Source organism: Rutilus rutilus, assembly GCF_951802725.1.
Source record: "Rutilus rutilus genome assembly, chromosome: 18".
In the NCBI taxonomy this organism is placed as follows: Eukaryota; Metazoa; Chordata; class Actinopteri; order Cypriniformes; family Leuciscidae; genus Rutilus; species Rutilus rutilus.
The window spans coordinates 14,266,765-14,280,793 of NC_140231.1; the positions used below are offsets into that span (position 1 = coordinate 14,266,765).

At 40.7% G+C, this 14,029-nt stretch overlaps 2 protein-coding genes across 5 annotated transcripts in view; one reads left to right on the top strand and one right to left on the bottom strand.

Moving 5' to 3' along the window:
* The first annotated feature begins 174 nt into the window (after window positions 1-174).
* Window positions 175-5,047, top strand: LOC311277236 (protein ABHD15). Of its 2 annotated transcripts, XM_084387486.1 has the most exons (3): window positions 175-274; window positions 426-1,254; window positions 2,632-5,047. In XM_084387486.1, exons 2-3 carry the CDS (start codon window positions 455-457, stop codon window positions 3,299-3,301), a joined length of 1,470 nt encoding a protein of 489 aa, XP_084243612.1. In that variant the 5' UTR covers window positions 175-274; window positions 426-454; the 3' UTR covers window positions 3,302-5,047. The 2 variants fall into 2 exon arrangements, with proteins under 2 accessions (XP_084243612.1, XP_084243611.1); XM_084387485.1 differs by lacking the exon at window positions 175-274 and having other exon boundaries at window positions 323-1,254.
* Window positions 3,781-14,029, bottom strand: part of taok1b (TAO kinase 1b) — a 35,401-nt gene continuing 25,152 nt past the window's right edge. For all 3 annotated transcript variants that reach the window (XM_084387478.1, XM_084387479.1, XM_084387480.1), the window contains exons 10-20: window positions 13,729-13,810; window positions 13,440-13,607; window positions 12,103-12,303; window positions 11,842-11,979; window positions 11,314-11,550; window positions 10,817-10,945; window positions 9,595-9,798; window positions 9,228-9,467; window positions 8,170-8,382; window positions 7,837-8,019; window positions 3,781-7,143 (exon numbers count right to left, since the gene is read on the bottom strand). In XM_084387478.1, coding sequence (XP_084243604.1) covers window positions 6,628-7,143; window positions 7,837-8,019; window positions 8,170-8,382; window positions 9,228-9,467; window positions 9,595-9,798; window positions 10,817-10,945; window positions 11,314-11,550; window positions 11,842-11,979; window positions 12,103-12,303; window positions 13,440-13,607; window positions 13,729-13,810 — 2,311 coding nt within the window. In that variant the 3' untranslated portion in view covers window positions 3,781-6,627. The remainder of the gene's footprint in view (window positions 7,144-7,836; window positions 8,020-8,169; window positions 8,383-9,227; window positions 9,468-9,594; window positions 9,799-10,816; window positions 10,946-11,313; window positions 11,551-11,841; window positions 11,980-12,102; window positions 12,304-13,439; window positions 13,608-13,728; window positions 13,811-14,029) is intronic.

The following is a 14,029-nucleotide window of genomic DNA, read 5'->3' on the forward strand; positions in this document are numbered from 1 at the left end:
AAGAATGGCTTGAATCTCAGACATTCAAGTAGCAAAACCTCCATTAGTTCGCTATTGAACTGCTTCTTATAGCTAAAAACAGTCTTTGGACCAAAGTATTGTTAATGATTTCTGAAGGGGGAGTAGAGATGTTTGCTATGGGGAGGGGGGAGGTGCAAGTCCATTTAGGTTGACGCACTAGTGAGAGTAGGACAGAACATTTGGTTTAAAGCTCTTTTGAGTTTTTCCACTTGCTCACTTGAGGAAACCATTGCCTACCAACCTCAGTGCTAAGGTATGTTCATTGTTCCATTGGATAGACCTACAGGTTACAGACTTCGGAGCAATCGCTGAAATGTGGGAATTCTTTCTCTGCCTGCTACCTTCTCTAATGCTGATTCTGGTAAAGCTTTTGCTTCGATTGAACTGGATCTGTCATCTTGCAGATAGTACCGTTCAGCTGTTGGGTCGCTGTATGTGGATTATGGCGTGTAGAGTCCTGAAACTGCCGCATATTCCAGTCTCCAAATCCATAGGAGAATGCCAGACAGAGGTCAGACTGATCTGTAAATCCACGGCCCTTGCCAGCCACCTGAAGAAACACTGCTATGCTTTGACCCAGCCTCCATTGGCACGATGGCCTCAAGCCGACCCTCATATTCAGATAATCACCCATCTCATGTGGCCCACAGAGGAAGGTGCTGAACTCCAAGGAGGAGTCCGCTTTAAAAGGGATAACCTTCTCCTAGAGGACGGGGGTATTGTGGCCCTGGACTGGGCTGTGAGTCTGATGGAGCAACAAGTTCAGGCCAAAAGGGATCATCATCCTGGTGGAAAAGTTCTGGGCCTTCACTCTAGCAATCCGGCTATTGTTGTTATAATTCCTAATGCCCTGGGCAGAGTGACGCCACACTTGATCAGATTGTGCCACCAGGCTTTGCAACAGGGTTTCTATCCAGTGGTGTTCCATCGACGTGGTCAAGGTGGTTGCCCGCTGACCACTCCACACTACCAGGAGTTCGGAAATCCTTCTGACCTTGTGCAAGCGGTAGCATACTTGCGGAATCATCATCCATCCTCAACTTTGCTTGCAATAAGTGAGGGCTCGGGATCAGGGTTGCTGCTGTCATATCTGGGGGAATGTGGCTCTTCATCCTACCTGACGGCTGCTGCTTGCATTTCTCCTGTGTTTCATGGCCAACTGTGGTTTGAGTATGAGCTTCCTTGGCTCTATCACTGGATAGTCCTCATCTATCGCAAGCTTCAAATAAACAGGTAGCAAATTACACAGAAATGTAGACATTTGATCTTTAATGAAGGGGTTATCTTGCATGTATATTTACTTTACTGTACTCTACTCTTTCCTTGTAGTACTGTTAAGGTACTGGTTAAAGAAAGCATAATAAAAGTAGTTTATTCAACAACAGCATTTCAAGAAACATCCTATGCCACAAGGCAACCTTGTGTGACACTGAATTTTGAGAGCCTAAAAGGGATAGTTCACCAAAAATTTTTTAATTATCCCATGATTTACTTACCCTCAAGCCACCCTAGGTGTATGACTATCTTCTTTCAGACGAATACAATCTGAGTTATATAAAAAAAAAAAAGTATCATCGCTCTTCCAAGCTTTATAATGGTAGTGAATGGCAGTCATAGCGAATGGCATCATGCATTGTGTCGGGGTTACTCTTTTGACGCAAGTCGACTTGCGTAGGCCGTTTGTCGGAAGCTAGGTATTTTAATTTATGAAGTTTTAAATATGGATATTTTTCTTACACAAATGCATCACTTCGCTTTAGAAGGCCTTTATTAACCCCCGGAGCCATGTGGAGTATTTTTATGATGGATGGATGCACTTTTTTGGCCTTCAAAATCTTTTTCCCTATTCACTGCCCTTATAAAGCTTGGAAGAGCCAGGACATTTTTTTTATATATCTCCGATTGCATTCGTCTGAAAGAAGAAAGTCATATACACCTAAGATGGCTTGAGGGTGAGTAAATCATAAGGTATTTTTCCTTTATTGGGTGAACTATCCCTTTAATAATGATCTTGCCACAACTTGGCACACAAATCATATGGATTACTTTTATGGTCATTTTTGATGGTTCCCAATCCTGTCCCTGGAGATCTACCTTCCTGAAAAGTTCAGCTCCAACCCCAATCAAACAACTGAACCAGCTAAATAAGATCTAAGCACTTGATAATTACAGACAGGTGTGTTTGATCAGGGTTGGATCTGAACTTTGCAGGTAGGTAGATCGCCAGGAACAGGATTGGGCACCCTTGGCCTACAGCATCAATCCATTCCATTTTCTCTTATGCTGCCCACACACAACATTATTTTAGCTCTGATTTTCCACTTGCGACAGTCAATGGAGATTTTAGACAAAATCCGTGATCTGCGATTCAAGGCCTGCAGTATATTCGTATATTGGATGGGCAGCATTATGGTGTTCCACAAAAGAAAATCTCTGGCTTGGAACAATAGTAAAAAAAAAAAAAAAAAAAAAAACTTCTTGTGAATGGAAAATTACAAAATCTGCAAGCTAAGTTAGGGTATTGTAAGATGTCTCAGTGCAAACCTGCCATATTAAAAGGCAACTAGGATTACACACTGTTTGAATTTAAACATTTGACCCCTTCCACAGGTACGCCACTGCTTTGAGCTCTGTGATGGATGTAGCAAAAATTCTACAGTCCAGCTCTTTGCAAAATATAGAAGAGCTCATGTTCTGTGCTACTAAGCAGTCCGATCACAGAATGTCAGACTCAATAGACCATGTTGGAAAGGACCGTTCAAGATCATCAACAAAGCCTGATTGGGCAAGTTATTGGGAGAGGAATGAACCTTTGCGAGATGCAGACGAAGTGGCAGTGCCAGTGCTCTGTTTGTGTAGCCGAGATGATCCTTTACTTCCACCTCTCTCCACTGTACCCAAGGCACTTTTTCATAATAGCCCTTACTTTCTGCTGGCCATAACAGAACAGGGAGGCCACTGTGGTTTCCTTCATGAGGATGGACATGGAGGTACATCTTTCTGGAGTCATTTTGTGGTGTTGGAATACTTTAGGGTAGTTGCCGATTTCTTTGGGGTAGAGGAGAAGAATGGGTTCAAGGATGATGTTGAACAACGCGGCAGCCAGGGCCTGAGGCATAGCGCCAGTGCTGTGCTGTCCAGAAGGAGGAGGTCAACCTTGCTCCGCAAAGAAAGGCCCATCTTAGGATCACGAAGACGACAGATCTCAACTCCCTCGGACAGATTCACATTTGAAGAAGAGCAGGTGGATTTTACTTGGAATAGATCCTACACTCGCTGAGTGAGAGAAGCAGGTGGTATCATAAGATCATAGCAGATTGGCAGTGCTAAACTTAATACCAAGAGGCACAGAACATGTTTAAAAACCGTTTCCCTCAGTTAGGAAACCACAGTTGTGTGGAAATAAGCAAGAAGGAGATTACAATAGATACAGATTTTAAAAAGCGAAGACATGTACTGACTGGCATGGGGCTTAATCAGCCAATACCATTAGATGCTATATTTAGCTATTCCATTTTCTTTGTACAAACTAATCACATGGAGCAAGCAAGTCAATTTCTCCTCCACAGTAAAGATCTCTATAACACATTTTTGGACTCAATATCTGAATTCAAGAGCACCGTGTTAAAAGGAATCAATATTGTTAATTAACTTGAACATTGACCATGAAAAGTATGTACAGGAAAGACTACACTTTTTAAGTACACTTCGATTTTAAACATACACAAATGTGTTAAAAGATACAAATGACAAAACCAATATATACTAAAATTACTTTATTACAGTTGATTTATTTGTCCAGTAGCCCCCTGCCAACAAAAGGAGTAATTACAAACAAAACATTACATTTGTCCCCTTAAGTTTTCATATTTTTTGTATATTTTAATTCACTTGTAAGTGTTTTTTGTTATGAATAGTCATAACTTTTTGTAATCTCTCCGACATTCAGTTTTGCACAATCTATACATTTTAATACAGGTTATATATGGATTGCTATGGTAATGTTGAAAGCCGGAAAAATGAGAGGATGACCATCAAAAGAAAATGGTTGAAATACTGGTAAACGCACTGTACAGAGATGTACCACCTTCCTTGATTATTATTTATCCTGTTGTTTTCACACTTTTTCAAAGGCTCATTAAAACAAGGATGCTAAGAGCTTCCAAAGAAATGACTCTCATATAACGGCACACTGCTCTCCTTTGGAAAATACTGCATGACCCTGTTTGCACGAGTAAACACGATCACATTTTGAGTCTATGGCTGTTCCTTAGATCCAGTGATTCCATTAGAGTACTGAATGTGATTAGATGATTGGCATGTTATATATAATCTCATGTTAATTTGTTACACTTGGCCCAAATCTTTAGGACTGGCTATGCACTGGCTCAGTTGGTTTAGTTAGTCTAGACTGAGGTAGGCAACTTCATGTAATCTGCAATCCCATGCATATACCAGAAGTGTGCCAAAATAGTGTTCAGAATTGATAAATATTATAGACAGCACTGACGTTCCAAACCGGAATTTCTTTTCCTGGAAAAAAAAAAGTTTTTGAAGCTCTTCTGTAATAGGCATGATGGCAGTTGAAAATGTTCTCGTTTTTTTTTGACCGAAACAAAAGAAAACCCATGGCATTTGTGTTTCAGAATATTAAAGTTCACTGTTGGTTCACAGATAACAGAATATGAGTACTGGCACAAGTGAATATGGTAATTCATACCTTTGAAAGCAAGGAGAGCAAGAAGCAAAGAGAGGACGATGGAAAATCCATATAAAGAGTGATATCCTCTGTGTGAATCTAACTGCAGGGAAAATAAAATCTTTTTTGGCTTCGCTTGACACCTCTGTAATATATGTATGTATGTATATGTGTGTGTGTGTGTGTGTATATAATTTTTTCTCTTTTTAAATAGTCAATATTAGAAACCAAGTTATTTTTTTATTTTATCTTCACATTCAAGCAATTAAATTTTAGTCTAGTTTTAACTTGGGTCTCTCTTGATTTCCATTTATTCATTTATTTAAATTTCTAAATATACAATATACACAAATGTTTTCCTATACATCTCACTTAAAGCTGTCTTCTGGCTGTATACCCTTCCACCATAATGTTTTCTATGCTATCTAACCTTGTTTTTCCATTGCATTTTTAATCACTTTTTGTTTTTCTACATGCTGTGATAAGTGTTCGGTTGGAGGGTGGGCAGCAGTCACTGGAGCTCTGGGGTGGGCATGGAAGAAACCAAGGCAATGCAGGGACGACAGCAGCGGCACCCACCCGCCCGCCCAGCAAAAACATTCAGCGGTCTCAAGCCTACCCAACCTAGACCTCCCCACCCTTAAAATCCACACAACACGCTCTTGTAAAACCAAGCCTGAGAAAGGGGAGGAGGGGGCACCCGAGGTCCAGGAGATCTGCTCGTATATGATTGTAGTGATCAACTAAGAGTAGAAAGGGATGGTAAAGTGCTTTTCTGGGATGTTACGCTCAGTGAAGGAAGATGTGAATGTGACAGGCTATTCTCCTTTTGCATAGTTGTGATTGTTACCTTTGGCATCACTAAATCAAAAGACTAAAACGAACATTAATATACTTTCAACAGCTTTTGTCATACTGGTAATCCAGAAGTGAAGATCTACCTTGCCGACATGCTTTAATGCTTATGTACATTCACATAGCAAACCCTGTTTTTTAAAGTGTCATTCTACATATTCACTTTTCAAGACATTTTGCACACCTAACTTATAACCACCTACTACTACTGTATGTCCTTTTGGCATATAGAAATGGAACAAACCTGTTACACTTATTATCAGAGTTTGAAGCTTTGTTTTCAAAAAGCAAAATGGCATCCTGCTCTCCACAGTTTTCAGTGGAGGGATGGCAATGCATGGCAAAATTGTAAAATCACGATAATCCAATAATCAAAATAATACTCCTAGCAAAATCTTGGAATTTCACAGTATCTTTTCATAGTTAAAATTTGTTCTGGCACAAAATAGCATACGGTTTATTAACACATTAAAACATTCGTGCTTTATAAAAGAATACGCTAGACAAAAATCAAGTGCACTGTAAAGCTTGATTCTTTCACATTCTGCTATCCAACCTATTCCTATCATTTCTTTTTGGATTCATATGCATTCAACTCCCTCTCTTTGCAAACGAAGCCAGCCGAAACAACCTGCTAATAAGACCGTGATAAAAACCCACTGCATAAAGACTTGCATACAATACACAGCATTCATTTATTCATTCTTACCATCACTAACATTCTCATCAAATCTAACGCGCTCTAAAATGCACATCGCATCACTGCAAAAAATGACTTAGTCATTCTGGATTCTAGCTGAAGTTTGATAAAACAGGCCAGAATATTTTGACATTCTGACTAAACATATAGACATTCTCTAACTGGAACTTACAGTGAATGCATTTTGTGCTTGCCATGTGTATAAAATATGTATTTCGAGGACTAGAAACAAAGGAATGGGTGTTAAAAAAAGAAAAGAAAAGAAAAGAAAAAAAGACCATGGTGCCCCTTTATCCCTTCCCCTATGGCATTTTAGGCCAAGACAGGTGTTGTGGGAGAGCAGCGGGGGATCTTACGTGTAGGACAGGTGCGAGCCATTGGAAATCTGAGAGGCGATGCTGGCACTCCTGCTCATCCCCTGCTCACTGCGGCCCCCTGAGGTGGCCCGCCGTACCGCCTGGGGACTGTTCCGTAGCCCACTGCTTCCCACACTCGAGCGCTGACTGCCTCCAGACCCGTGGTGGCCCCAGGGAGGCGGTCCCCCTGAAGACAGGCCGTGACCCCAGGGCTGCTGGATAGAGCCGCCGTGGCTTGGGTGTTGGTGGTGGCCGTGCTGGCTGCCGCTATGTTGCCCTCCCCAGTGTGACCCCTGAGAGCCTGCACCGTGCTGAGAGCCCCAGCTACTCTGTGCCCCTGGAAAGCTGTGGCTGTGTCCGTCGGACGAAGCCAGGCTGGAGAGCACCATGTTGCTGAAGCCCAGACGCATGCTTTCAGAGTCAAACGCCTCGATCTCCCGGGCCTGCTTCTCGAACAGACTGCGGATTCGTTCTGATCGCTCGTTCTGCAGGGCAACCATCTCCTCTTCAATCTGACCAAAACCAAAATAGAATCAGGTAACGCTTCAATGATGACATGAAATCTTCCCAGCTGCTACAGGGATAGTTGAAGCTGGAATACACTATACAATGATTTTTGCCACGATCTGCAGTCTGGAGTGTGCCGAAAGTCAGAGCGATTCTGCAGATTTTGGGCAGTCAGAGTTGAGAGATTGCACAGAAAATTGCGTAACATCTTTGATATTTTGAGCAGATTTTAGAACACATTGTTTTCATTTGTCATGCATCTCCAAGGTTTTTTGTGGTTGGAACCTCAGTCGGCAAGTGTATGATGCCTCGAGTTCAGATTAAAGTTATGTAGTGTATTCCAGCCTTGAGTCAAAATACTGTCTCAACTGTTGACCCTCATGTCATTCTAAAACTGCAACAAAAGTAGAATGTCTTATTTTATGTTCTAGAATCCGTAGAACATAAAAGTAGAATTTGTTTGGGTAGAACATTGCAGGGTCAACATCCTTAATGGCAAAACATAGCAAGTGAATTTGACATGAATTTAGGCTAAACACGTTCCTCGATTATTATTTTTTAAATGCTTCTGAACTTTCAACCTTTGTATATTTTTTTTTCATTTTTGGGTGAACTATACCTTTAATTCTTATTCTGGAACGTCAAAAGCTCTCCCCCTGTAATTTCTGTAGTGTGCTGCTTGGATTTGTATCAGTTACCTTCTGTTCAAGAAGAGCCCTCCTCAGCGAAACCCTCTGCTCCAGCTCTTTCCTCTCACGATCGTGCTGCGAGTCCGTCTGCATTTTGATCTTGCTCTGATAGGCATTTAGCAACTCCAGCTCCTGCTGCAGCTGCATCTTTAGCACCTGACATTCGGCCTCCTGTGCCTCGTCCAATCGCAGCTGAGGATCAAGACGGGCGGTGGAGTTACATTTAGAATCAGTGCGTAAAAGATTTTTCAATTAGGATAACATTTTCGCCTTCTGCATTACAGAGGCTTCCTTCTTTGATGGCTTTACAGGAAGATATACACATAAGATGGGAGGACTCACAGCTTGTGTGGAGAGCATGTCATTGATGGAATGGTCATACTGCTCAGCGAGGATGGCTAACTTCCGTGTCTGCTCCTCCTTCAGCCTCTTCAGCACAGCCTTGTGGTCGGCCTTTGGTGTGGTTTCCAGGAGGTGGTTGCGCAGGGCTTTATACTGCCGTGTTTGGATCTTACACGTGTCCTGGAACTGCTTCTTGATCTGCGTCTCTTTAGACTGATACAGATCAAAGAGGAGGAAAGGCTTACTTGCACCACAAAACTAGAATGCACCAGCAGCGTAAACTTTGGCGCTAGTTTATGATACACATTTTGTAAGCTTTATATTCTAATCACTGAACATATCAGATATCTTTTGGTAGAATTCTAATGTCCTTGCAGTATGCAGCCTGAGGGTGGCGCTCTTATGATGACTGACAGACTTTATTATACACGACAAACCTATAGATTGCTATCTTAATATTGCCTTAATGTAGCATTTATTGCCTCCAAATGTTGTTTTAGAATGTTGTGTAGGAATTCCTGTGAGGAAAACAAAGTCATATCTATTCTCAGAACAAACACAACAGAACAACTGTATATAAATGAGCACATTTAAACTAAAGGATTTATACATTCATTAATTTGATACACTACTCAACATAGGAAAAACAGACACACTGTTCTTCGGCACTGATCCACAACAAACTCGTCTCCATACCGGCGTGATGACTCCGATCTTCAACCAGATGGACCTGGATAATATTCTGAATGTTCTGATCCAATCTGACTTCTGACCTATAATGCTGCCTGAACCATAATCACATGTAACGTGAAAATAAGCGCCCCAATAGCCCCAATGGCAGATACATGGTGATACATGCCTGCCGAATGCATGCGCTAAATTTTAATATCCTGCTCACTTTACAACTCAAAATAGTCTAGAAAATATTATTAATTCAGTGTATATAGACATCCATATTTGGATGAATATTTTGGTGGGGCGCTGCCCCACAGGCCCTTACAGACAAGCTGCGGCTGGTATGCACTACAGAAACAAGCATAGGCTAAAAGGAAACGCACCTTAAGGCTCTTGGGCTGCTGCCGGACCTCCATGACATGTTTGCGGCGCAGCTCTCGCTCTCTGCGTTTGTTGTACTCTAGCTGGTTGGTGAGCTCCGTCTGATGCTGCAAGCGGGTCAGCTCTGAACGCATCTTCTGGATGGTGCCCAGCTGCCTCACCTCCAGCTCCTGCATCGACTCATGTTGGCGGAGCAGCATGGCATGTTCCAGATCTTTCTGCGTCTGCCGCTTATTAAGCTCCTGGATCAAGAAAACCTCGTCATTATATTTGTTTTCTTTGGTTTTAATCCAATTAATCGAAGGAATCATGGATAGATTAGTCAATAATAAAAACAGACATTTGACAGTTTAGGAAAAGCAACATTACCTCCCGCACGAGGTCTTGCTCTACATTGTGTTTTGCAATGAGGATTCTGCGTTTAAAGCGGCGACATTCGAGCTCCAGGTACTGGCGCTGTCGGCGGAGAAGGTTGGCTTCCTCTTCTGCCTGGTAGTGCTGAAAGTCCTCCTTCCGCTTAGACAGCCACTCCTGCTTCTCCTTCTTGGGGGTGGACTGGTTCTCATTCAGCTCCTAAACAGTGTGGGAAACATTAATGGGAGTTGTTAAGCGGAAATAATTAATAAATAAAATGTAGCTACTTATATTTATATAAATATAAAATGTATATTTGCAATCTACTTAAATATACTTAGTAACAATAGTCCTTCTCATCCTCTAGGATGTATACTGAAAATTGTCAAATGGCTGAACAATAGAGAAACATTACTTTTTAGTAGTGATGCTAAGAATTTCTTTTTTTTTACTGAAACCAAAGTCAAAAATAATTTTATATAATTATTTCAAATGCATATGAGGCTCTTTTATATTACATTTTTAATTGATTATATTATAATGTTTTTACTCTGATTTGTTGAAATTTAAACAGTGGCTATAATAAAGATGTACATTTGCATGGCAGATTTATTCAAACATACATTAAATAATGAAGACAACATGTTGAGTAAAAATAATGAATAAGCGCATATATTTAGCAAAATGTTCCTTATCTAGAGTTGTTTTCTAGTTAGCTAACAAGCTACAGACATTGAATTGCTATCTTGAGGTAAATATTAAATTATGTCACATTGTTTACAAGCTGTTTTATTGACGTTTTCCAAGACTGAAACACTGATTGAGCGATGACATAAGACATGATACATTTCAGTAACTTGTTTCTTCCAACATACCTTCTGATGTTCATTCATGTTTATTTTGTGCTATAAACAGAAAAGTTTACCTGTTGTAGCTTATCCACGAAAAAGCCAGCCTAAGGAGAAGTACTAATTAAATGTCAATGTCTCAGTCAATGATTTTGGCCCTTAAAAATAGTTTCAGCCAAAAACAAACAACATTTTTTAGTTTGAATCTCTAATTCAGCTGTATTGACCATGCCCACTTTCCTGCTTTTTCACTTATCTTGATTCATTTGCACTGTTCATGCTAAAAGATCTCATAATAGAGGTCAATCTAGGTGGAATTACACCAAGATGAAACACACAATTGGTGGATTCATAGGTGGGCAAAAAGCCTTGCTGAAATATGCCTATACCTCTTTCAGTTGCTCCTTGCGTAGCTTGTACTCTCGTTTCTGTGACTCCAGGAAGCTACTAAGCTCTTTCTTCTGCTGGGCTTGAATGTGCTGTTGGAATTTCTTCTCATCATTGGCAAATGACTTGGCCTTCAAGACAATATTCATGAAAATGTATAATAAATAAATTAAATATTAATAGCTTTGTGCACAGAACCTTTTAGTCATAATGAAGCAGAACAGGAACCTCCCCTTGCAACAAAGTATGAAACACATCATTCTCAAGAATGTAATTTTATAATGTAACATTAAGATTTGTCTTCACTGGAATTGAGGGGTCTTGCTTACAGTTAATCAGAAAGGGGCATCACATACTTTTGGCCAAGTTATGTATGTGAAAGATATTATTACTTGATTAAGTAACTGTTTGAACGGCATATGAGGAAGAGGGGAATTTCCGATTCCTGAGCAGTTTTCAGGTGGAATTCCGTCATGTGACACGTCTCGTGCGCACTTACATCTTTCTCAATGGCTGCTTGGTTTTTCTTCACAAGTTTCTCTATCTCACTGGCAAAGCTGTTCCTCTGGGCCTCCAGCTCTTTGTCCAGTCTCAGCCTGTGTTCGTCCATCTCCGCTTTCAGTTTGTTCTCCAGGGCCATAAGGTGCTTCTGGTGCTGCCGTCTCATGCGCTTGTAACCGGACATCTGCTCCCTCAGCTCAGAGTCCTGCTCGTGTTCCTGCATCTGACGTGTTACCTGAAAGAGGCAAGAGGAGGGACACAAGGAAATGAAGGGACAGGGAAGAGGAATAAAAATGATCAAGAGACGTTTAAGAAAAATTCAATGAATGTTGAACATTTCAAGAATCTCAGACTGGAAGTGAACAATAAATTCTTGTGATGTCATTCATTTTACACTGTGTCTACACTGGAAGCGACCAATGCCACGGTTTATCGATTACAATATGAGCAATTAAGTTTTGACAAGTCTGATGTGGACACTAGGGTTGTGAAGCATTTCAGTGCAGATTCGACTTGACTGCCTCACCAGTGAGGCTGTGCGGATGGTGGCAAAGTGCTCAGGGTTGCGATGGTGTTTGCGCTGTGGGAGCTGTGCAGGTGGCGCCTGGGCTTCTGAGGGACGAGGATGTGTTTCAGGATCCTCAGGGTAAACCTCCTCCCTTTCCTAATGGACACAAAAACAGGAAAATGTATATTAACCATTCACAGTTACTTAGTATAAAGAATCTCTGATTTGGGTTATACTGAAGGTTTCTGTGATATTTTAAGAAGAGGTGTGTGAACGTACAGGTTTCAGATGTATGACCGAACTGTTAGACATAACGGTGTGGTCTTTCTCCAGATCAAGTTCACTCTTGTCATCGGCAGCATCAGGAAGGCTGTTCACTGAGCTGCTCTGAGAGCTCGCACTGATCGACATGCTGGGAATGGACTGATTACTGCCCACACTGCTCACTGTGCCTGTGCGACCAGTATTGTGCTCCGACTCCTGAACACACACAAAAAAAACAGCAGTTCAGAGCACAGCAAAAAAGTAAAAAAACATTGAGTTGGCTTAAAAAGACAAATCATGACTGAAAGTTTAAAAAAAACAATTAAATAAACTGCATATCTTCATAAGTTTGTGTTTAACCTGATAGTCATGTTATTTACCAGGATTTGAGAATGACCCAAAGATCATCCTGTACTTACAAAAGAAGAACATCCGGCCTTTTTTCAAAAGTGTTCAGTTTTAAAGGTACACTATGACATTTTTTTTTTTTTTTTTGTTAAAAATAAATTTAAATAACTAGTCAATAAATCATCAATCTTGTTTTTATTTTACCCTGATTTACTGTGGGTAATTTCATACATGCATCACTCACCCATCTCGTCATATCCGTAAATAGAGAAAAGTTGGTCCCCCTACTTTTACACATGTGGGAACGGCATAGGTTAATTGTCACAACGTGCGAAAAAAGGTTGACGTGGAGCCGCTGAATCTCAAACCTCAGAGGAATCACCTCTGAATCACACCGAACAGAGGAGATTCGCTGGCAAAAAGAGAACGCAAAAGAGATCGCAATAAAAAAAGAATCAACATTGGCTTGGCTTTTCGGAGAGGGTGAGACCTGAGGGATTTGAAATGTTGCAAAAGCGACGCGGAGATGGAGGTTTTATTACTCAACAGGTCAGAAAGGTATTTTATTGAACAGATAAATTGTCATACGTAGCTCTCTAACAGAGTTCATTATAAAGCATCATCTATTGTGAAGGGTCATTTCATTATGGCGTAGCGCTGTGCTGGAATGTATTTTCAAGGAAGTACCATGTCTATTAATGGGTATAGCTACAGTAACATTTGGGATCTCTAGTCAGCTTGAGATCCATTTTCATCTAAATTGGTTATATCTATTAAGCCTAGTTTTGAATGTTTTATGAGCTGTAGGATAACCATATTATATAGCTGAAGCACAACCAAAACAACGTTCTTCTGCAAAATGCATGCAGTTTTGTTTTTTAACCGCTAAAGGGCCAAAGTTATATAGTGTACCTTTAAATTTGATTTTGAACACTCATTTGGACTAATTTATATGAGCCAATCAATGTTAAAGCACTGGAACTAGGGATGGATTGAGATCTGACCTCATCTCCCTCCTGGGTCTCAGTGGTCGGCCCATTGTGGGACTCTTGAAAGAGGATCTTCTTCATCTTGCGATACTGCAGGTTGTCCAGCTCTCGGACTGCATCTTTTGTCCGCAAAATTAAATCCATCAGAACAGATTCTGGCCTCTCTCGCAGGACGAATGCATGCTATTGTTTTTGCAAAGAGTGCAGAAAATAAGGCAGTTAACTAAGTATTCAAGTGGATTATTAAGACTAACAAACAAAAAGGTTATTTAAATTTCTTGATAATTCAATGCAAAGTGAACACCTGCAACAGATCCTCAGAGTGTGGTCGGTCTTGGGGGATTTTCTGAAGGCAAGAGTCAACAAAATTTCTAAAATAATCCGTCCTGAGGAAAGAATAACACAGCAGGTTAATCGACTCGCTAATGCAGAAATCGCTCAATATTTTTAAATAAAGTTAATTAAATTCAATCTGTTCCTCATTTAAAGCGATCGAGTCTCTTCAGAAAATTTGGACTAAGCCGCTCAATTCATATGGATTAGTTTTATGTTCTCTTTATGAACTTTTTGAAGCATAAAAGTGGTGGTAGTTGCGTAGCTGTCAA